The following is a 22639-nucleotide window of genomic DNA, read 5'->3' as shown; positions in this document are numbered from 1 at the left end:
ACACCACTTCTTGCTTTGAGGTCAAAGGAAATAGTCACCTACTCCACCAGCACTTATACTATGGATCTAAGTAGTGGCCCCAGAGGCTCAGCCCCTTCCCCCTGTGCTTCTTACCATTAAGGCAGCGCCTACGATACTTGTGGTAGACGTGTTGTGTGAAGCCATTTTCCTTGAGCAGCTCATGGGAAGGATGCTGGAACTTGGGCAGCGACTGAGGGGTACAGCCATAGCTGCCAACCGTAGGCGTCCCTTCTGAGGGGCTGGAGCTACAGAGGCCATGAAAGAGATAGTGTCACCAGGTTCCCCGGAACAGCTGGCTGTCAGGTTAGCAGCCACCCCTCTAGGTCTCTTCCATTAGCCAAGATCCAGCCTCTCACAGGGCAACAAATAAGGAGGCCCAGGTACTGTGCTGGGCCCTTGACTTATATCAATGGATCTGACTTGCTCTTTGCATCAACCTTCAGAGTTTTACAAAGAGGTCGTTAAGACTCACAGAGATTGGGAGACTCGTTCCAGGTCATGAAGCTATTTAAAGGCTGAGATATGCCCAATGCCCAAACCCAAACCTGAGCATTTAACCATTTATTTATCCTGAGTTAACATTTACCTTCCCTCAATGAGCTACTATGGGTTAATCCATCTATATTTTCCTTAAAACCATGCTTATTTTTGGTCTGGGCTATTTTACTAAAAATACACAAAAAAGAACCTAGGTCCTAACCCCAGCAAGCCCCAGGAATCTGTATTTTTATTCAACTACCTGGCTATCCTGAGGTGGGCAGCAAATATCCTTGTTTGAAGACAACTCAAGGATATTCTCTGAGAATCTGGTCCCAAGTGGCTGTGACACTGCTGTTTTAGAAAGAAGCCTTCCTCTTCCCAGGCCCTGGATGAAGCTTTCTAGATGACTAGTGGTTTTTTTGGATTTAGATGAAAGTCCTTTTCTTTAAATTTTCTTACCAAAGAGGTTCTATTTTCTTGGTCCCATCGATCTCATGGCTCTCCCACCCACCCCAGTCAACCTGATCTCTCCTCCCCAAAGCCCCGCACCTGATGGAAGCAGTCCGGGGCCTGTGCTCTCGGGAATCCATCACCCAGCCAACATGACTCTCCAAGGGTGGGTTGGAGCTGTGTCTTGTCTTCCTTTTCCGAGGCATCTGCAAAGGTCAGTCCAGGACTCGTTATTTATTGTACTCATACAACTGTGAGGAGCATCAAGCATTTTGTAGGTTTAAGATCCCCTCATATGTGTGTGCCATCTCACAATTTACAAATCATTTTCATATCTATCATCTCATCATGTCCACAGCTAGGAGCTGATACGCCTATTTCACAGAGGAAGAAGTCGAGGCTTGGGAGCGAAGTGATTTGCCCAAGGACCTACACCTGGTCAGTCTTCCTTAGGTCTTATCATAGCTCCATGGGGCCACCACTCCCACATACAGTCCATTTTGTAGAATGTAGTCACTCAGTCCCAGGTTGGGCCCACCAGCCTAAGAACACAGAGCAGGTGGGGAATCTGGTATTCTCTTGGTTTAGACAAGGCTGAAGAGAGAGAAGCAAAGCAATGGGATGCAGCAAAGTGGGCCCAAGACTCCTAGTAGCTCAGCAGGAGCGCCTCACCTTGGCATCTAGTGTCCGTCCTTCCTTTACCACTGGGTAAAACCGTGACGTCTGGCTTGAGTCTTTGAGCTGTGGTGTCCGGGGAGTGCGGGGGGTCCTGGCATTGCGGTAGTTTGGAGACTCTGGGACAGTGGTTGGTAAAGAGCGGGCAATGGTAGAGGGCTCAGGAGCACCGAACAACTTGTTGGCCAGGGCATCAGTGGGAACTACAAGAGGCAGAGCAGGGTCAGCAAGCAGGGGTAGGCCCGTGACTGTCTATCCTTGGAAGGCCACCTCCCCTGTCCCTCCAACCCAGGCCAGGGTCCCCAGTGTCACCCTTCACCTTGCTGGAATCGAGGTGGCCCAGGAGGGACCTCCTGGTTGGGATCCACAGGGGGCTCAGGGGTTAGTGTGTCAAACTGCTCCCGGCTGATCATGTTGACTTTCTTGAAGTTCTCGACTTCCTGCTGCAGAGGATACGAGATGGGTGGGGAAAGATGTCAGTAAGAGGACTGCCCTAGCCTGTTTAGGAATCAAGATGTGCAGGAAGCTGGAGAGGGTACCTCCCACATCCACATACGTGGAATTCTGGTCCCCAGGCTCTGAGATGCCCCATCACCATTCCTCAACCCCAGTTACCTGGGCACAAGTGTGCTAACCCAGAAGGGTAGTATTTGCCCAGACCTATGTGCAACAGGACAGATTAGGACTCCAGCTCCCCAGGAACTCAACGCAGACTCCCCCAGATCTCTCACTGCTGCTACTCTCTCCTCACTTCCACTAAACACACTGCTACTTACTACACAGGCTTACCAAAGGCCCACCCACCTCCACATATACCTACTCTGTAAAAACCTGCAACAGAGATTTTGACTGTCTCCAAGCAGCAACGATTTTATAAAAGACCTGTCTTTTCTCCATCTTCCAAGCTCAAAGCAAGCTTCTTAAAAGCCTTTTAAACTTTTATATGTGCCTAAATATTTTAGAATAAAAATGTCAATCTAATCTTTATTCTACACTGTCACAACCCTAAATATGGACGCGCAGGAGGCACAGTAACCATCCTGCACACTGGCAGCTTACAAAGTGTTTAAACATCTTTTTTCGCTGTCCATGTCCCAGTCAGGTGTCAATTAGCAACCGCCTTTTCATATTGAGGATAGTGAGGTTCTGTGCCCAAGGTCACACGGCTAATTAGCCTTCTTTCTTCCCATTTGTTATTGGCACCCCAGGCCCCACCCTCACTGCTACGTTAGAACTTACCTTGATCTGGGAGTACTCAGGTTCGAACTTTGCAGTCCACAGGTCCTGCTCATAGTAGAAGAGCCCATCATTAATGACCTTGGCCAGCTCAGCACTCATCTTGGCACGGGAGGTGTGGTTGCCTGTGCGGTCCCCCCCTGGGTGCCGGCGCATGTAAGGTGGTGTCTGAGTGACAATGAGGATCTTGTTGACATCTCGGTCATCTATCTCATAATCAGAGTCCTCATCAGACCAGGCAGTGAAGGTGTTCTTCCGCCCATCCATCTGCTCCATCTCCTCGTCAAACAGGAAATCTAGTTCCTCTTGCTCATCCTGATCCTTGGACATCAGCTGCTGAGAGGGCAGCTGCTGAGGCAGAGAGGTCTGGTGGAGGAATCTAGGCTCCTCTGACTTCTAACACGGGGATAAACAAGGGGAAAGAGAATCACCAGGGTGCCCTAGATCAGGTTCTATAGCTGTCCTACAATAGAGGTCCCAGCCCCACAACAATATATTGTCACAACTGTGCTCTAATAATGCCAGCAAGTCACATGTGCCTTGGAAGCAGCTTCATGGGGAGATGATGTCCCACAGGATTCCAGGTTTCTCTACATACAGCTCACATTACAGTTATTCACACACAATGAGATGACAAGTTCCCTACAGGTAGAAACTATACTCTCATTTGCCTCTATATCCTACACAGCACCTAACCTGGGAGGGGGCACACAGCAGTTCAGCAGGTTCAATCATCCATTTATTCATCTCCCCATACAGCTTCATGAGGCAAGACCCATATCTGCCTTGCTTTTCTTCTTATCCTCAGTACCTAGGTTGGGACCTAGTGATAGTAGTTCAACTATTTGATGAACGAGCAAACCCACTGGTATCAGGCCCTGTATGAAGAACCCTAAAAGCATAGTAATGAATAAGACAAAGTCCTTGAATTTAAGGAGCTCACAGTTTAGTGGAAAAAAAGGAAAAAGTCAACCACAAGCCACCCAAGTGCAGGTGGTATGGTGAAGACTATAAATAGGACCTGTGGGAGTACATAAGGAGAGGGGCACTTAACCAATGAGGATAGTCAGGGAAGACTCCCTGGAAGAAGTGACTATAGTGGTACAATGGAAAAGGGAGTACAGAATGCTAAAGACCCAAAGTCCAAGATCATCTTTGAGGCCCCCTCACAAGCCCTGGACTAAAGAGGGCATAGGGAGTGGGGAGGTAGATGGAGCAAAGTCTGCTCCTGGAAAGGGGAGCAGTAATTTCGTTTGAGAGCAAAACACTTCTCTAACAGCAACCTCAATGTGTACTATTCATACGTTGCCTTACTATTTCTACAGCAGTCGAATCCCTCCATCTGAAGGCGGGGAAGGCAAACTGCAGCCTTGAGATATTAAATATGGGCCCGAAAGTCACTGGCCATCAGTGACATGAGATCTGTGTTCTAGTCCATAGACTAACTCTACATCCAGGCTATGAATCTGCTCCCAGTCTCTTCCTTTTTCTGAGGGCCTGAGGGGCTTATATAGGTGCAATGAAGACAAATTCAGGGAAAAGGCACTTAAAATGCAGTCCCAGAGATTTAGACGGGGCAAAAAAACAGCTAAGCATCAAGAAACTTGGAACACTGCTGCCAGAAGCTACATGATTTCCTCCTATGAAAATGCCACTCAGGAACTCACGCAGCTAGGGTTGTCCTGAGGGACCACTGACAATGGAAACACGTCACATCAACCCCCTGCAGTCATTGGTGACCTCAGCTCACATTACACCCTGAGCCACCAGCTTGCCCGACAGCCCTTCAAAGCCCAGAGCTCTATGTGATATTCCCTCCAAGCACTCCAGCCTGGGCCCTAGGACAGGCCAACCCACCTTGGGTCGTGCTGGGGAGGGCCGAGGCCTCTTCTTCACCTCAATCCAGTTCTCGGAATCCAGGTCAGGCAGGCTGGCAGACAGGCCCTTGGGCAGTGTCTTTAGGTTGCTGACCTCCTCTGTTTTGGTTGGCACTGGGGTGACTGCACGAGGAGAGCCAGGAGCCGACTCTGAAAGGTGGAAAGGTAGGGTCCTCATTCCTCCAGTCCTCCTCATGATGCTGGCCCTGAGAAGGACTGCCGGCTGGAGGGCAAGGGCAAAAGGAGGCACCAATATGCCAGCAGCGTACATACCTGTCTCCTTCTGGTAGTGCTGGCGGGGGACAAACTCAGGGCAGTTGAGCAGCTGGGAGAAATCGGTCTGGGAATAATCCACTATTGGGGGACCAGGAAGAGGCCATTTCTCCGGCTCCTCCCTCCTGCGGACTTTCTCATCAACAATCTCTACCACCTTGCTGTCTTTTAGGGCCTGCAGGAGAGAAAAAGGGAGAGGATGCAGAGGAAAGTCTTGGACGGACCGAGATTTAGAAGCCTGTAGATGACTGCGCCCCCACGAGCTTGGGTATGAATCCAGGGCTGGTAGGAGTATTAGAACACTGGCACCACCTTCCACGGCTGGTGGACAAATGAGATGTTCAAACTCGTAGGGGGCATGAACATGAAAAACACACCTGCCCTCTGACCCTGCCATTCTACATCCAGTAATCTGCCCGAGAGATTCTTGCACAAACAGGTGACAAGACACACACAAAAGGCGATTTAGAGCAACATTGTGCATAATAGAAAAAGATGTGGGAACTTCCTAACTTGCCACCACACAGGCAATTTAAATAAATTATGGCATAGCCACTCAAGGGAACACTACTCAGACATTAAAAACAGCTTCACACAAGTGCTGAGGCGGAAAAAGCACAAAAAACAGGTCTAGGTGTGTTAGTATAAGATCCTATTGGTGCTTGAGTAAAAACATACAAATACAAATTTTTCTAGAATTCCCAGGTAAACTGTTACAGGTGTTTGTCTCTAGGAAAAGAGGTGAAGAGAAGAGAGGGGACGAGTTTTCTTTTAAAAATATTTTAAATGGATGAGGAAAACATTTCAACATGTCCCAACATCCTCTGTTGGTGAGGCTGGGGAAAGAGGCACTCTCGCATACTGCTGGTGAGAATACAAAAGGCCCATCCCTGGAAAGAGAATTAGGCAATAGCTAGCAAAATTACATAAGCACTTGTCTTTTAGTTCAGCCAATCTTATTCTAGAAATTTACACCAAAGACACATGACAAAATAATGAAGAGATATATATCCAACTGTAAAAAGGATAGAGTATCTTTTTTATTCTATACTACTATGCTCCCAGATATACTTAGTGAAAACAACACAGGTGGAGAAATACACGCGTTATGTGTTACCATGCATGCAAGGAAGAGGAAGGAGACAAATATATATAGAGGCACGTGCTTATTTTTTAATAGAAGGATTCCAAAAAGGTTACCTACAGGGGAAGAGAGGGGAAAAGGTGGAAGCGAAAGAATTTTAGGTCAGATTTCTATTGAATATCACTATGCAGATTTGGAATCATGTAAATGTTTTACATGAATGTAAAATAAATTAGAAATTGGGGGGTGGGGGGGAAGCAATCCACAAAACTGCAGAGCAAAATGAAACTATATCAAGCTAAAGACACAATACCCAAAGATTATTTCAAACAAATTGAAAATACAGTATCTGACTCTGTAAGTAGAGAAAAAACAAAACAAACCAAAAAACAACAACAAAAAAAACCCCCACTTGTTTGTAGGTATAATAATAATGTGTATAAACTGTAAAGTAAAAATCCTAATGCTGATGTAATCAGAGTTCTGGCATGGAATAAGTCAGAGATCTTTAGGGCTAAGTAAAGACCCTATAGTCCTGAATTTTAATAGAAGCAAAGATTCTCCTTAAAAGGTATTTCAGGTAACACATGAAGATGGATTGACAGAATGAGAATATCAGCATTTGCAATTCCCAATGAAATAAAAGGCAATGATCACCAATAGAAGATTCTATCACAAGAGGGAGAATCAAAGTATCTCTAAAGTACTCTTGAAAAGGAGTTGGGGGGAGGAAACCCCAGACCTGAATCTGATCAAGCCTCTAGATCACCAATTTACAAAAAATTTGGAGTATAGAACATGTTAAATGACACTACTGTGTCCTACAAGATAGTCCACAAGATATACAACCCTGTTTATTCAAATAATAAGTTACAAGGAAAAATGAGGGGAGGGGACATTTATGAGAACACATGGGTCTCATAAACTACTAGAAGAAATTTTTTTGGCAAGTGGAGTGAATTTGCAACTGACCAAGTATTTGGTAATCTTAAGGAATTATTAATACTTCTACATGGGATAATGATATTGTGATTATGTATGTATTTTTTAACAAGTCTTTATCTTTTAGACAGGTAATGAAACATGGATGAAATGTCAGGTTACCGGATACTTTCTTCAAAATAATCTGGGAGAGAAAACAAATTAGGGGGTAGATGGAATAAAACTGGCCATGAGTTGCAAATTGCTGAGGCAGGGCGATGAGTTCATTATACATTGTCTACTTTTGTACCTGTGAGAAAATTTCCGTAATAAAAGGGGGACAGAGGGATGAAGGGAAGAAAAAGGAGATAGGGAGAGAGGCCTTGGAACTTTAGCACAAGTAATCAAATGGGGGCTCTCTTCCAAGGTTTCCTGCCTTGGTCCAAACTCCAGCTTTGTAAGTCAAGACCGTTCTTTCCCCTGCACCCCAGGCTCAGGGAAAGAGACATACCGCAAAGATGAGTGAAATGTCAGTGGTAAGGGCCTGCACTCGGTGGAAGGAAGCAATAAGAGTGATGGGAAGGAAACCGTCTGCATCCATTTTCCGTCGCAGGAAGAAGTCTCGCTCTAAATTGTCCACGCTGAAGTAGTATTCACTAGGTGGAGGGGAGAACAGGTATGATTGCTTTATCATTTACAAACAGGCCTTCCCTGTTCTTCTGTACACCCCAGCAACCTCACATAGCCTGACTTACCTCTGTGTCCCTAGTGTACATACAATGGTTTTAAGGAATGAAAGAAATGTTATCCTCTCATGGCTTCCCAGCCTTGGCTCAAACCATTCCCTCTGCCCTTCAGCCCCTTTGCATGCCTAGAAAACTCCCTCCCTCTTTGGCTCCTAAAAACACTTATCGAACTCTATGGGCCATGATCTATTTCCTTGTATGGCTCCCCTACTGGACTGAGAGACAATATACTGTAGTAGTTAGGAGCAAAGGTTTTACAATCAGACAGAAACGGATTCAACTATGTGCCTTGTTACTTACTAGTTGTGAGACACTGGGCAAAGTACTGGGCCTGTTTGCTCATCTATAAAATGGGGATAAAACCAGCTCAGAGGAATTAAGTTGACAACTGCAGGATTAAATACGAGAATGCCTGTCAAGCACTTAGCCTCACCAATAGTGAGGACTCAATGCTTGCTAGCATTCTGCACGGAAGGGGGTAGTCCATATATCTTCTTTCCATTTGGTTAGTGACAACTTATAATTTTCTTAAGGTAAATATGGTATTACTTCTGTAGTAAACAATAACTTTATGAAAAATTAGCTTAAAAGATGAGAGAAAGTTATCTTTCTTAGCTCCAGCTAGAGGAGCAACTGAAAGGCCTGTCCAGCCCTACTCTGCCCAGATGCCAAACTCAGGCAGCCCCCAAACCCCTACCCAGAAAGAAAATTCCCACCAACTCACATCTGGCGCTTGATGTAATCTTTGAGCAGCTCCTGATCCACACTATAAAGCTCAGTGCTGCTGACATTGTCGAAGTAGTAGGTGATGTTGTTCATGTACTTGGGGGTTCGAGGACCCTCTGCACCATCAAACTTTCGGTAGCTGAACTGGTAGTCAAAATGGGCTACAGGAAAAATGGGTGTCATGAGGGAGAGGCGATTCCTGCCCACTGCCCCCGCCGCACTCCCTGGGACATCCCGGAGCCCAAAGGGGCCTCACGTACTTCGAGTGCCACCCCGGCCACGTCCCCGGCCACGACCACGCCCCCGTCCACGGCCGCGGAAAGAAGCCCGTGCCCCACCAGCCCCATCACTCTTCACACTCGATGTCTCATCCTGGTCAGGCCAGGCAGGCTCCGGTTTGGTCTCTGGTTGCCAGGCTGAAGTGGGGGGGGCCACAGGCACAGGCATGTAGGTGGCAGGCTCAGACCCTATGAGAGAGGGCTCTGGGTCAGGCCTGAGGGTGACCCCAATACCCAGGCCCTCCATAGTAGGTGGCACATACCTTTGATCTCCCCGCGGTTAGCAGGTGTGTGTCGTGGCTCTGGCGGGCGAACAGGGCGGGAGGCCAGTTTCTCTCTGGACACTTCAGGCTTCATGTCTATTTGCAATGGGACCCACTTGTGTTTGTTCCCTGGAGGACAGCATAGGCACACGAGAAGGGCTTGAAGGAGGTCCCTCCCAGCTATACTTAGCCCCAACCTTCTACCCCTGCCCAGGGCTTCAGGCCTGAACAACAATCTGGTGACCTTGGGCAAATTCTTTTCCCATGCTGGACTTCATTTTGAGGGACACTCCTGGGGGACTCTCAATACCAATTTCTCCATGGTCAGGGGACTCCCTTCTGGAGCCAGACACATGGCTGCCCAGAATCAAGACTGCACTCTCCGGGCTCCTTTTAGACTCATGCCAAAGTTCTGGCTATGGGAGCTGAAAGTAGTCAATTCCATGTTGAGTCCCTAAAATAAAGGCACTCTCCCCTTTTTCCCTTCCTGCTAGCTGAAATGAGTGGGTAATAGCAAGCCATGTTGGACGAGAAGCGCCAACACACCACAGCAAGATAAAAAGGAATCAACGAGTTGCCATTCTGGGCCTGGCCTACTTACACTGCGCTATCAGGAGAAAGAAACGTCCGTCTTGTTCAATCACTATTACTTTGGATATCTATTAGAGCAGCCAAACTTCTGCCCTAACCTTAGTTTCAGCCAGAGCAATGGGAACTCTTATCTTCAAATGAAATCTTTCACGGGACAGCAATAATATTAAGACACACAAAGAATACTGAGGTGGGGACCTCACCTGTCTTGTGCACTGCTGGGGCCTCACTGCTCAGAACAGGGCTTACCAAATGCTTGTTTAATAAGAGAAGGATCTGACCGACTGATGGCTGAAGTGAAACTACTGGCCCAGAGGCCTACACCAGCCAGCCTCCAAAGGATTTCTCGGGGCTCCTGAAATTCCTCTGTAGCCCTCAAATTCTGTCATTCTGTAGTGCTGCCCTGCCACCTTCTCCCAAGCCATGCTCCAAGTCACTCACCTTTCTTCTTCTGACACCCTCGCTGGCAGTCCTCGTCCCCGTTCTTCTCCTCCCCCGACTCATCCGACTTGGTTTTCGGGCTCTCCTTACTATCGCTCCCCTCTCCTTTCTCCTGTTCCTTCATGTCCTTTTTGGGTGGCAGCTTACGGGCAGGCTGAGATTTGTGGGGCTGTGGCTATAAGCAGGAAGTAAAGTGACAGGGAGGTGTGCTAAGTCTGCAAGTCTCTTGGGATGGATGGAAGGGAGCCACTGTCACTAGAAAGACAGGGCAGGAGTAGCTGAGGCATGAGATGGCAGGTTGGGCTGGATGCATTCTAAAGGTCCTGTTTTCATGCCTGAGATGCTTTCATTGGGGAGCGTGGTCACACAGACAGAAGGTGGGAGACAACCTGCCTCTCTGGCTTCCTTAAATCTAAGCAAAAGAGACAACCTCCAGGACAGAGAGGCTGAGGCTCAAATGTTTATTTACTCCCTGCAACAGGACCACATCCAGGTAGTCTGTGGGATGAAGAAGATGCTGGCCTTCGGCCCCGTCCATACCAACCCTGTCTGCAAACTAAAGGCGAGTAGCCACAACCAGGGAGGGACTTAGACCGTCAGCCTAGAACAAAAGCATGGGGAAGAAGAGGACTGGCCAGAAGCCCCTCCTTTGCTGGGACTAAGAAGAGCTATAAAGCTTCCCCAAGACATGTGGTCTAGAGGCGGTACCTGGCCAATGACCACTTTCTGGCAATCCAAGTATAGTGATGGAGAACACAGGTTCTGGAATAATGCAACATATCTGACTTCCAATCCCCACTTGGCCATTAAGGACTAGTAATTAATCTCTCCCAGCCTTAGTGGCCTCATCTATAAAACAGGAATCATTAAAGCACCTATCTTGGAGTCACTGTGAGGGTTAGATGAAATGAATAGACAGCACCTGGCAGTCCCTGATACACAGCCAGGGCTCAAACGATGACTCTTAGCTATTTCTGTGCTGCCCAAATTATACCAACCATTCCCTTTAAGGCAAGACCTAAAGCTTTGAAAGCTTGAAAAGCCAAATGTATACATGTAGACAGAGTTCCATCCTACCCATCCCTCTCCTCAGACTCACCTGCACACTCTTGTGGGCTATCTCTCCAGGTGTGGGCCAGTTGATTGCATCTCCAAAGTCACCAACCTGAAAAATCACATTCTGTGAGGGCTCTGGTGTGACCCTGCCTCTGCCATTCATCCCCTTGCCCAAAACACAGCTCCATCAAGAGATCACAGGTCAAAATCAGTCTTCCCACTAGGATCATCAACACAAAGAGAATCCAGAACTACCTGGCAGCTCAGAAGCACTCAACTAGAATAGGAAAGAGGTCACCATCTCCAGAAAGTCCCCTTGGGTTGCCTACTCCTATTCCTTACCTTGCTGCCTTTGCGCTGTTTAGGAACTGCTGCCCTCACCACCTTTGCAGGAACAGAATGTTCTGTGGGAACAAGGGAGAGATGGTTATGCGGAGCCTATGGGAGAGGACTACCACCAGCTCCTCACTCCTATCACCACTCCCGCTCCACCAAGCAACCTGTAGGTTCCCAAAGGAGGAAGACATAAAGGACACGTGCTCAAATGCCAATAACAATCTTACCAGCCTTTCTGAGGAAATCATGGAAAGTGAGCTCATGGAACAATTAGCAGCCAAAACCCCAGGAACTTGACTCTGAGGTGGGACGGCTCTCATAGCCCTATATCCCCTTGAAAAAAGGGCACTGAGACCTGGAGTAGGTCCATGGCAGACTGAGTCCATGCCAGAGTTAACTCTCAGATTCCTAAAAGAAAGGTAAAAGACCCTCTCTGGTTCTAACATTCTAGAAATCTGTGTGTGAGCAGACCTGGCCTAGTGATCACAGGGAAGGCAAGATAAAAACTCTAACTGGGCAATCAGTAAGTTCAGGGACCTCTTCTAAGCCCTCACACACCAGGGCCAGCTCTGTCCTCAATGGCCTGTGGTCAATGGGAAAGTTAGACACTCAGGAAAAATTCTGTCTGTCTACCTTCCAAGTTTCCAAAGAAAAAGTGAGGCCCCGTTTGACTCAATGGTTCTACTTTTAGGAATTTTTCCTAATGATACAAATTAGAAAAGTGTTACAAAGATGTCCACCAAAGTACTGTTTAATAATTTTTAGTCATTAAAAAGGTAACGATCTCTACTGATGTGAAGAGATAAATAAATGAGCCCGGCCAGCGTGGCTCAGCAGTTGAGCATCATCCAATGATCCAGGAGATCACAGTTCGATTCCCAGTCAGGGCACAAGCCCAGGTTGCAGGCTCAGTCCTCAGCAAAAACATGCAGGAGGCAGCTGATCAATGACTTTCTCATCATTGATATTTCTATGTCTCTCTCCCTCTCCCTTTCTCACTCTGAAATCAATAAAAAAAAATAATAAATGAGAAAAGTTACAATCCTATTTTGGTAAAACAAAAAATGTGCATATGCACACATACATAGTAGAAACTCTGGAAGGACACATAACTAAGTAGTTATGGAGTTAAGCAGTATGTTTATAGTGATTTATTTTGTTTGGAATTCTCTAGCAATTTCAAAAACGACAGTCATGAGCTTTTAAAAAGAAAATGTGTGTGTGTGTGTGTGTGTGAGAGAGAGAGAGAGAGAGAGAGAGAGAGAGTGTGTGTGTGTGTGTGTGTGTGTGTGTGTGTGTGTTAAGGAAGTGGCTCTAATAGGTCTGATCCCTTCTACACCTACACTTGTTTTCTCAACACGGTTCTGAAGGGTTTCTAAACCCTTCCTCCCCCAGAGACCCATAAGGCTCCGCTCACCCACTTCTCTCCAATCACTTTGTCTCCACTGTTGGCCAGCCATGCCAGGGCAAGAGCTGCCCCCAGTCTCTGAGCAGAGAAATTTGCAAGGCTGGTCTCAAAAGGAATGTTCTACTCCTTGATCAGACCCATGTTTCCTTAATGAGTAGAAAGAGTCCCTGCCTGACTCTGTGAAGTCACTGCATTCTTGGCTTCCACTCCAGACTGGAACCACTGGCCTCTCAAGACACCCCACACACCTCTGAGACATGAAGCCATGGAACCCAGGCCCACAGCATCCCCCCCATCCCCAGTGCTGGGCAGTGAAGAACCAGAAATCTCAGTCCCTACAGGATGGAACCCTTAGGCCTAGAGAGCTATTTACTGATTGTCTTGCTAATACTGGGTTGATCCAGAGAAGCCTAATACCACCCAGTGCCCTGACTAGGCTGCTCAGAACCAGGACCCTGCCAGAGGCAGCTATTTCTTACAGGATTAATTTCAATTACACCTGAGACATGGCGGAAATCACTCCTCCTGGAACCATAATGTAGGCCCCAATACTCCCTGCATGCTACCAGGAGGAACACAGGCAAGGGCCTGAAACATCAAGTACATTAACAAGTTGGAAAAGGGAATCAGGTTCAGCAGTTAAGTTATTCCTAAAGATCTTGGAAAAAGCAAGGCAAAGTTTTTTAGGTCACTGTCTGTTCCTTCTAAACCGGGAAGTCAGATCCTATGATCATCCTGCCTGATATTTTGTTCACCAATATCATAAAGGGATATAATAAAGTACTGAAAGTTCAGGCCGCTAAAAGATCCCATGGACTCCCTACTTGCCCACCAATCCCAAGCTGACTGGGAAATGTGGTTAGTGTGGGCAAACAGAATAGTCTTCAGTTAGTTTTGAGCAAGTCTGATGAAAAAGCCCATCCCTAGCTAATGTCCCTCTGTCCCAAGCACCCATAGTGGCCTGCTCTTGTTCTGCTCCCAACTAGGAGCCCTGCCCCAAGGAAGAACAAAGTCCCCCAAGAGACAGAAAAGTCCACTAGGGAGAGAGAACTTTAAACACTACTCCTGGATCTGTTCATATCCTGTGAGGCCTACGGAAACCCAGGAAGGCTCAGATGAGCTGCTGTCAGGCCCCTTAGGAAGATGGAAAAAAGACTTAGGCTTACTGACTTCAATTACACATCTTTCAGAGTCCCCTCCTAGCCACCCACCTACCTTTACCAGGTGCATGTGAGTGCACAAACATGTCCCCAATATACATAATAGGGCCTGGAATCTGAAAGGGCTCCCAATGAAAACCAATTCTTTGCAAAGGCACCAGCCCCATACCTCCCATCTCTGAATTCTGAAACCTGCACCAGCCGCTCCCAGACACAGTGCTCAGGAAACACTAAAGTCACCACCTTGCACCTGCCTAAGAAAGAGTTGTAAAATGTTACAGCAGCAAAAAGGACCATAAGTTCTAAGTCCTAATGCCCTCTATTTGCAGACAGGGAACCAAGGCCCCCAAAGGGGAAAGGGCTTCCCCAGGAAGAGCCAGAATGGGAGCTAGAAGTCTCAACTCCCTTTGTCTAGTGCTCCTTCAGCTCACCAGAAATCTCAGGGTGTCCACTGGTGGCAGAATGGATCCAAAACCTTCTTGGTGTAATCTTAGGTATTTCCCTGGTATTTCCTGGTAAAGAGGGTTACTGATGGTAGGGAGAAGTTCTCAGGTAGAGAAGGAGGAAGAAGTAGGGTGAGGAAGGCCTTACACAGGAACTCCATTCTACATGGGGAGGAAAATGGCAGACAGAGGCTGTCAGAGTGTCTTCTTCCTTGACTAAGGCAAGTTAGGAGCTAATGGGAATCTGGAAAAGGAGAAAAGCTGCTTTCTGTCACACAGGCCCATAGTCAGCACTGACTCTACTTCCAGGGGGTCCAAGGGCTTCCTAAATCACCAAATGCATCTGTATATTATGTGTAACTCACCAAAATCTCCACTGGGGGGCGGAGGGAGGGGAAGCAGACTTTCCAGGATCCTGTATCTGCCCGGCCAACTCACAATTTTTACTTAATATTATTGAGAGTGGTGGGAAGAGAGGAGTTAACTACTGCAGCTAATGCAGGATGACAGGAAACAACGGGGTGGGTGGGGAGATGTAGGTGGGCAGAGAGGGGAGCTTCCCAGTAAAGTGCGGTAGCTGACCACTAACTAACCTGAGATTCTCTCTGTGCCTCCACTTTCAAGTCCCTAAGAGCACACACTTCGCTATGTGAGGCACTTGGGTCGGAGTCCCTGCATACTCTGCCCCTTGCAACTTCAATGTCCTATCCCTTACCTCAGAGGGCCTCTGTGACAGTTAACTGAACAGAGCATAGTAGTGTCCAGCATACAGCAAATGCTAAATACAGCTGACTCTTAAACAATGCAGGGATTGGGGGCACCAACCCCTGTGCAGGAGAAAATCCACATATGACTTCTGACTCGCCCCAAACTAAGTCGTCTCTGGTATCCACAGGGGATTGGTTCTAGGACTCCACCCCCACCCTGCCCACAGATAAATCCATAGCTGCTCAAGTATCTTATATAAAATGGCGTAGATCAATGCATACAGTCGACCCTCTGCATCTGTGGGTTGAAACAGTACAGGCATTCATTGGGGGGGAAAATCCACATATAAGTGGGCCCATGCAGTTCAAAAACCTGTGTTCAAGGGTCAACTGTAAATGCTAAATATTACAATTTAAATGCACAAAGGAAGTTTAATATTTCCAAGCAATCCCTATCCTCATCAATAAAGAAACCATAAAATAATCTCTCAACATGAAGAGTCAGAGTATGTGTGAAAAAACTCTTGGGGATCAACAGGTTCAATTCACTGATTCAGATGACAAATGAGCCCCCTCCCAAGCCTGGCTCTTCTTCAGGACACTGCCCTCGGAGATGGGCTGGGCTCCAGGGCAGGTTTCCCCAGGAAAGAGGAAAGAGGAAAGAAGGAAGGGGAATTTACTGCAAGTCCCCACGGAGGCTTTGGCAGAAACCTCTGCCATGCTAGAGGAAGGAAGAGCATAGGGAACGCCTAGAGTTCCCTTTCAGTTGAAATTTAGTCACTCAACTTTTTACTCAGCACGGAAGAGGAAGAGAGCCTCAAATAGTCTCTTTCAGCCTACAAAGGGGCTAAACCCATAAACACCTGTTACAAAGCCAGATGAAAAGACAAAATGTTTTCTACATTGTCTTGTTCCAGAAAGATCCCTAAAGCTGCCGACACCTTTTGAAATAAAAGCTACCGAGAGGGGTCAGATCTAGGAAGTCTAAGGAGCAAGAACTTTGTCAACCAAGGGGAAACTAGTGAAGGTTTTTAGGGGGAGAGGCACACAGGAGAATAAAACTCATCTATCAGGTTGTGGTAAGAACTGGCAAGGAGAAGCTGGGACTGAAACTGAGGGACCAGTGTGGGTGAAAGGTGAGAAGGGTCTGGGCTAAGGAGAAAGCCTGTGGGACTGAGAGTGGTGGCCCGAGAGGACTACGAGATTTCAGGCCTTACTGCCAGGAGAACGGGGAAGGCCAAATGTTTATTTTGGGGCTGGCACCAATCTCCTGGAGATTGGCATCTGAAAAGGCTGAGTTTACCCTGACTGCAAAAAAACTTCTACCTTGGGAAACAGGTAATTTGTTAGGCTTTGCTTGTGTTCATACTCACCCATCTGCTGCCCTATCCCTGACCACTTGGTCAACCTCCTTGGACAGAGCAGCCCTCAGAGCCCTCGCAGATCACAGGTCAAGTATCCCTGCTAGGCGTTCTCACAGCCTTCCCTGTAATTGTTCATTGCCTGGTTACATATCTAACCCCCACTCTACCCCCCACCACGTGCTCCTTGAGGGCAGAAACCAGGCTGCTTTCACAGCAGTAATCCCAGTGTCTAGCTCAGGGCCTGGCAACACAGAGGACAGTTGTTTAACTACTAATGGCAAGTTCACACACTCATCTCCTTCCTCTACACCATCTCACACCAGAGGGGGAAAAGGGACTGCTTTCCAAGTACTAATTCCTGAGGCTATGGCCTCAACCCTCAGTCTTCAGCAGGGAGCCCTCCCCAGGCTGAAGTATCCTAGGCAATGCTAGCTCCTAGAGGAACCCATGCCCTAGCCCTGCCTTAACTCAGAGGCAACAGATTACCTATTATCAATGCTGGGTCCTAGTTCAGACTCCATTCATCGATTTTATCACCTAGGGGACACTATCTACCAACCTCCTTGAGCCTCACCTTCCTCAACTAAACAAAAGGTGGTAGTATTAGATCTGGAGGTATGAGAAAAGAGAAGGCAAGATCTCAACCACTGAGATTTCTCATCAAAGCAGGAGAGATGCTAACAACAAGCTGTGGTGGTAATAACATTAACAAGTGCGGATAATATATAGTGAGCACTTACCAGATACCAAACCCTGTTCTAACATTGAGTTAGTTTCTCTAATTGGTCGCATTTTACAAACAAGGAAACCAAGGCAAACGGTGTGAACTTTTTTGCTAAGACAACAGCCAGCAAGCAGTAGAACAGGATTTGAAGTCAAGCAGTCTGACTCTAAAATATGTGTTCTTAACACAGAGAAGGGTCCAAGTTACCTCCTCAGAGTGGCCAACAGGCAAGGCACTCAATGGGAGGGCTGCAGAGGTATCATTCTACACACTGGGGAAAACCAAGGCCCGGTGCAAAAAAAAACTATCACACAGAACAGGGCAAGTGACACTCTTAGGACTGAATGCTAGCAACCTAACAATCCCCTTCTCCCCTACACAGGGAGAGGACAAGGGAAACTGCCACCAAGCATACCCAGCTGAAGTCCCTACCTCTGGCACCCCAGGAGCTCTGGGAGGAAAGGGGCATTGCTTCCAGCCCACCTGACACGGACTCTGCCCCCACCGTCTGCCCGAGCTGCTGCCCAGACCCTGACTATGGAAAGAATCATTGAAGCTGGGAGGGTGAGGCAGGCAGAAAAGGAAGTCTGGGTTCCATCACCCACGGGTGCCTGTCCATTTCAGGACAGCCTGAGGCAGAGTCTGAAAAGCGAGGTGTATTCTTAGTTGTCACCCAGCCTGGGGATGGAGTGGAGTCACAAAGAAAGAGGTTGGAGACCACAGGCCTTTCATCCCATCCCTACTGACCCTAACACTCCTAAGCAGGAACATTCTGCTACAGAGTGTTGGGTTAACCCTCCTTACCTTGTTCACCAGTTCTTCTACTGCAGTTGCTGTTGCCACTAGTCCTCAGAAGCCTCTCTCTGCCCAGCCCTCTGACCCCAAATTTCCCCTAGTCCTGCAGATGAAACATAGGATGGGGGTGAAGGATGCCTTTGTGGGGAGGGGTGGACAGAGAGAGGGAGAGAAACCTTCGGAAGGTCAGACCATCTTGAGGCTCCACTCAAAGAACGAGCAGTCAGCCCAGGACTGCAGAGTCTATGCCCCTAGGCTTGGGAGGAGGGGCAGGGCTCCGGTCACATGATATCACCCAGCTGGGCCCAGGACCAGCCGCAGTCAACTATCTTTAGCCCCTGGTGACCCAAGCAGCCTGGTGTCCACACTCTTTTGCAGACATGGACCCTACTGCCCTAAGATGGCTGTGGCCACTCCCACTGCTGGTACCAGTCCCTAAAGTCCTACCCAAAAGCTAATTGTCACCACAGCTGAAATATATCAGCAGCGAGTGAAGTCCCTGGCCTCCAAGTGCCAGCTCCCTAACCCAGACTTTCCTAACAGCACATTTGGTTCTGTTTAAAAGAGTAATAATAATAACTGCCTTTTACTGGGTGCTGAAGGTACCAAAAACTGGTCTAAGTTGCTTTCGATGTGTGAATTCACTTAATTGTTTCAAAAACACTGTTATTTCAGTTGTTTGGAAGGGACTTACTCAAGGTCACACAGCATACATTCTATGTGACATTACTCACAGATCTCAGCATAGATTCTTCCTAGGAGTCCCTCCCTGACTGCTCAACTAGCAGTTATTCTCTACCACCACTCTAGGAGGTAGGTGTGATGAATGATTCCCAGATTACAGATGAGGAAACTGAGGCTCCGAAGACAGGCTAAATGCCTTGTCCAAGGTCACCAGGCTAGCAGGTAGCAGAGATGGGATTAGAAACCCAGATACAGCCTGCCCCCACCCCAGCCTGTACCATGCCCTAGGTGAGAGCAACTGGGAGTTGCATAGGGTAGGGATCTTTTCTATCCTGCCCACTGGGCCCCTGGAATTTAGTACTGTAGCCTGTACATAGCAGGTCCACAGTAAATATTTACCAAATGAAGGAATTTACACATAGATATGGGTGCTTCTCAAAGAACTTCCAGAAAATTCTCTTCTGGGAAGGAAGGTTAATTACCCCATTGCATTATGACAGAGCAGCAGCCGCAACCCCGTTTGGAACTCAGACCTATGCTCTTTTCTCCTCAGAGTTGGAACCAGTGTGCTTCAATCCAAACACCAGGGGGCAGCTCTGGGAACCAGAGGTCAGGGAAGGTGTGCAGTCGACAAAACAGCACAGGGACTCCCCCAGAAGTCTCAGACTTAGGCCTCTAGGCCCCAGGCTGTACTATAAATCACAAGGCTGGCTGGCACCCAGGGGGCTGGGAATCACAGGCACCAGCTAAGGGGGCAGTACCCACTCAAGAGCAGCAGAGGCTCCACCCTCAAACATGGGATTAGTGTTGCCAGAGCTCCTGAGTTTTCAAGGAAAGTAGAAAACCGAAGCAGGTAACAAAGAGAAATTTCCTGCTTTCCAAATCCTGTTAATAAATTCACATTGAAAAAAACCCTTCTACACACCATATTCAGCCTGTGGGCTATCCCAGGCGTGAGGGACAGGCCAGTCATCATGTGGGTAGGCCCTGATTTCAGGAGCCACCTACCTCAGGAAGGTTCCTAGGCACATACAATGTTCTGCTGCCCGCCTGACCCCATTATCCTCATGTGGGAGGCAGATGACCTTAAAACTGGCTTTCCCCTGTCCCTAGTGGTCACTCACCACCTCAGGTAATAAAAACTCATTTTTATTGTCCTAAATGTAGAGCATTCTCTGCTTGAAGAGGCTTCTGAATCCCTAAGAAACTAGTCTGGATTATTACTTTTGCACAGGAAAACAGGCCTAGGAAGGACCAGGCTGTGCCCAAAGTGATCTGTGAATGGTTGTGAAGCTGGCCCTGAACATCGAGTTCCTGCTTCCAGACCCAGTGCTTTTCCCACAGACAGGATAGCAATTTCCCCTGTAAACAAATATGCTCTGTGCACCACTGCACCCATGCACAGGGTGGAGGGCAGGACCTCAGGGACCCAAGCATTAGAGCTGCCCATTTTTAAGAAAACAGACTTCTCACATGAAACTGGAATACATGACAGAAAAGGAGGGGTGCTCTGGGTGAAGTGGATCTGGGGGGCGGGCACCACTTTCACTCCCAACTTGACTTCTTCACACTTCTCCAGGGAAGACCAACCCTCAGCTCTCTCTGGAAGACCAGGTGCAGGCAGGCCTGAGCAGCCATCTATCCAATGTGTGGCAGGTAAGGCACCCTCACTAACAGTTTCTTGCTCTCTGAAATGAATGATCTCTAACAGCTCCAGCCCTGCAAACCAGGGATACTTGTTACCAAAAATTCCAGAGATAGAAGGGTTCGTTGGTGCGCCAGAAGCAGATGAGGAGTTGGAGTGCTTGGGTAGAGACCAGTTTCCTCAATCCACTTCACCCAGGCTGGCCTCGCTTCCCAGAAGCCCGAGTCAGTGCCACGTGTTATATCCCAACTGGGAAAGAGCAGAGCCCTGGGACATTATGGATATGTAAACAGGAGCTGGCCCATTTGCAGACTCCCTACCCTTGCTCACAGAGGCCCTCAAAGCACCAGCAGGTACCCTATTCCACTCCCTTCCCCTTTGGCAAATGTAGAAGAGGTTTGACCCCCTACACGGCTAAGAGGCAGGACAGGGCAGTTTAACAGCATGTACTTTGGAATCCACTCGAAGAACTTCTAAACACCAGCCGCCATCAAATAAGGAACTCACAAGGCAGGGTGAGATGGTCAAATACGACCAACCTCTCATGCAGCCTGTAACTTGATAGGCATTAACTGGGCCACACAGGACAAGGGCCAAGAAAGCAGGTTGGTGAGGGAGCAGAAAGGCACCGTACATGGAAGCTCTTAGAAGAGTCAGACTTAAAAATAAATGGTTTTCTGAAACTATGACAGGGGTTCATGATAGCTGCTAGTTCATAGGATTTAAGCAGCTTAAATGAGATCATAAACACATAATTAGCATAAACGCATGATAGTCTTTTTTGTTTTTTGGTCTCTTGGAGGCAATTCTTGAACCTGGTGCTAAAATACATACATACATACATATATATATGGAGAACTATGGTCATAGCAAATAACTCAGGATATCTAATTAAATATGAATTTCAGATAAGAAGCAAGCAATTTCTTAAAAATAAGTACGGCCCATGAAATATTTGGGATATTGTATACTATAACATTTAGTGTATCTGAAACTCAAATGTAACTGTGTCATTTAGCAAATGCATTTGCTAAATCTGGCTACCATAGGAAGGAAGGACCATCACCTGCCCCATGTTCCCTGACAGTGGGGTAGTGAACAGAGAGAGCCCTGGACTAGGAGTCGCAGACAGGATGCCAGTCAGGGTGCAGAACCTACAGCCCTTGCTGTGGGAGCTGGGCAAAAATTCCCACTTGGGTGCCTTCAGTTTCTTCATTCAGAAGCCTGTGGTTGGGGCAGCGGGGGGGTGGGTGGGGGGGGGGGGTACCTGTCATCTGCAGTCCTTCTAGTCCTAACATCCTTTGATTTTAATCCTCATGCTCACTGATCACCCAAAACACAACTTCAGATGAAGCCAGCTTTCTAGGCTGCACTTCTTACACCGGTAGTGAATACATAGGTTCTCATTTTAATCTTTTCTTTTACACTTATGTTCTTCTGTAGTAAATATTTAAGTTTCTTGAAAAGAAAAATAAATAGTAGAGCTGTACCAATGGAAATGGGACCCAAGCCCACTCGCCACTTTATCTCCCACTCAGCTAAAGTTCCTGTGCAGAAGCTAATATTAAAAACCCTCACTTCACAGCTGTGAAAACTGGACCAGTGTGCTAGCAGGCTTGCAACACCATACTTCTGTCACCTAAGGACACCTGGGTGGAGGTGGGGGTAGCCTTGGTTAAATGCAGATTCCTGTCCTCCCCCAAGCTCCAGAAATCAGGTTGAGGAGAAGAGCAGAGTTAGGGCATCTGCAGCTTTAACAAGTTTCCTGTGCCATGCTGATGTCACCTGATGTTTGAGAACTGAGCTGCAGATGAGACCACCAGGAAGGGACTGTTGGTCTCTAACCCCCAATAGTCCAGGGTCCAATGCTTGCAGACGAATTATTAGGCTCACAAGAGCAGAAGGTAGCATGCTTCAATCACACACACACACACAGAGCAGCCAGGAGGGGTGCATGAGGAGCACATCCCCTCCATTTACTCACTAGTCCAATCTCCAGCATCAGGAATGAAGACTGGTCAGGTCAAGAGCCACAAGCTAAATGACTTGACAGACATGAGGTCACAAAGGATCTGTCTGGGTTGGGCTCAGGGGTTAGTTTCATAATAAGCTCCAAACTATGGCAGTGCCAGAGGGAGAAGAATGAAGGCTCTGAAGAAAACTGTCTGCCTGCCTCCTCCTTACAGCCAAAAGAGCCTCCACTCTTAACCTAGGCCATTTTGCTTACCCAATGCTCTGAGGTCTGGGTCCGTTAA

At 47.6% G+C, this 22639-nt stretch overlaps 1 protein-coding gene across 2 annotated transcripts in view; it reads right to left on the bottom strand.

Moving 5' to 3' along the window:
• Window positions 1–22639, bottom strand: part of LARP1 (La ribonucleoprotein 1, translational regulator) — a 49571-nt gene that overhangs the window by 7404 nt on the left and 19528 nt on the right. The window contains exons 2-15 of one of the 2 annotated variants that reach the window (XM_087816939.1): window positions 11461–11522; window positions 11162–11227; window positions 10063–10237; window positions 9031–9159; window positions 8750–8956; window positions 8488–8650; window positions 7529–7673; window positions 5013–5187; window positions 4720–4889; window positions 2866–3258; window positions 1946–2069; window positions 1624–1829; window positions 1051–1157; window positions 115–266 (exon numbers count right to left, since the gene is read on the bottom strand). In XM_087816939.1, the coding sequence (XP_087673065.1) occupies window positions 115–266; window positions 1051–1157; window positions 1624–1829; window positions 1946–2069; window positions 2866–3258; window positions 4720–4889; window positions 5013–5187; window positions 7529–7673; window positions 8488–8650; window positions 8750–8956; window positions 9031–9159; window positions 10063–10237; window positions 11162–11227; window positions 11461–11522 (2274 nt within the window). The remainder of the gene's footprint in view (window positions 1–114; window positions 267–1050; window positions 1158–1623; window positions 1830–1945; window positions 2070–2865; window positions 3259–4719; window positions 4890–5012; window positions 5188–7528; window positions 7674–8487; window positions 8651–8749; window positions 8957–9030; window positions 9160–10062; window positions 10238–11161; window positions 11228–11460; window positions 11523–22639) is intronic. The other variant, XM_087816940.1, reaches the window with a different exon arrangement.

Source organism: Miniopterus natalensis, chromosome 4 (assembly GCF_054644295.1).
Source record: "Miniopterus natalensis isolate mMinNat1 chromosome 4, mMinNat1.hap1, whole genome shotgun sequence".
In the NCBI taxonomy this organism is placed as follows: Eukaryota; Metazoa; Chordata; class Mammalia; order Chiroptera; family Miniopteridae; genus Miniopterus; species Miniopterus natalensis.
This window is presented reverse-complemented; position numbering and strand designations above follow the sequence as displayed.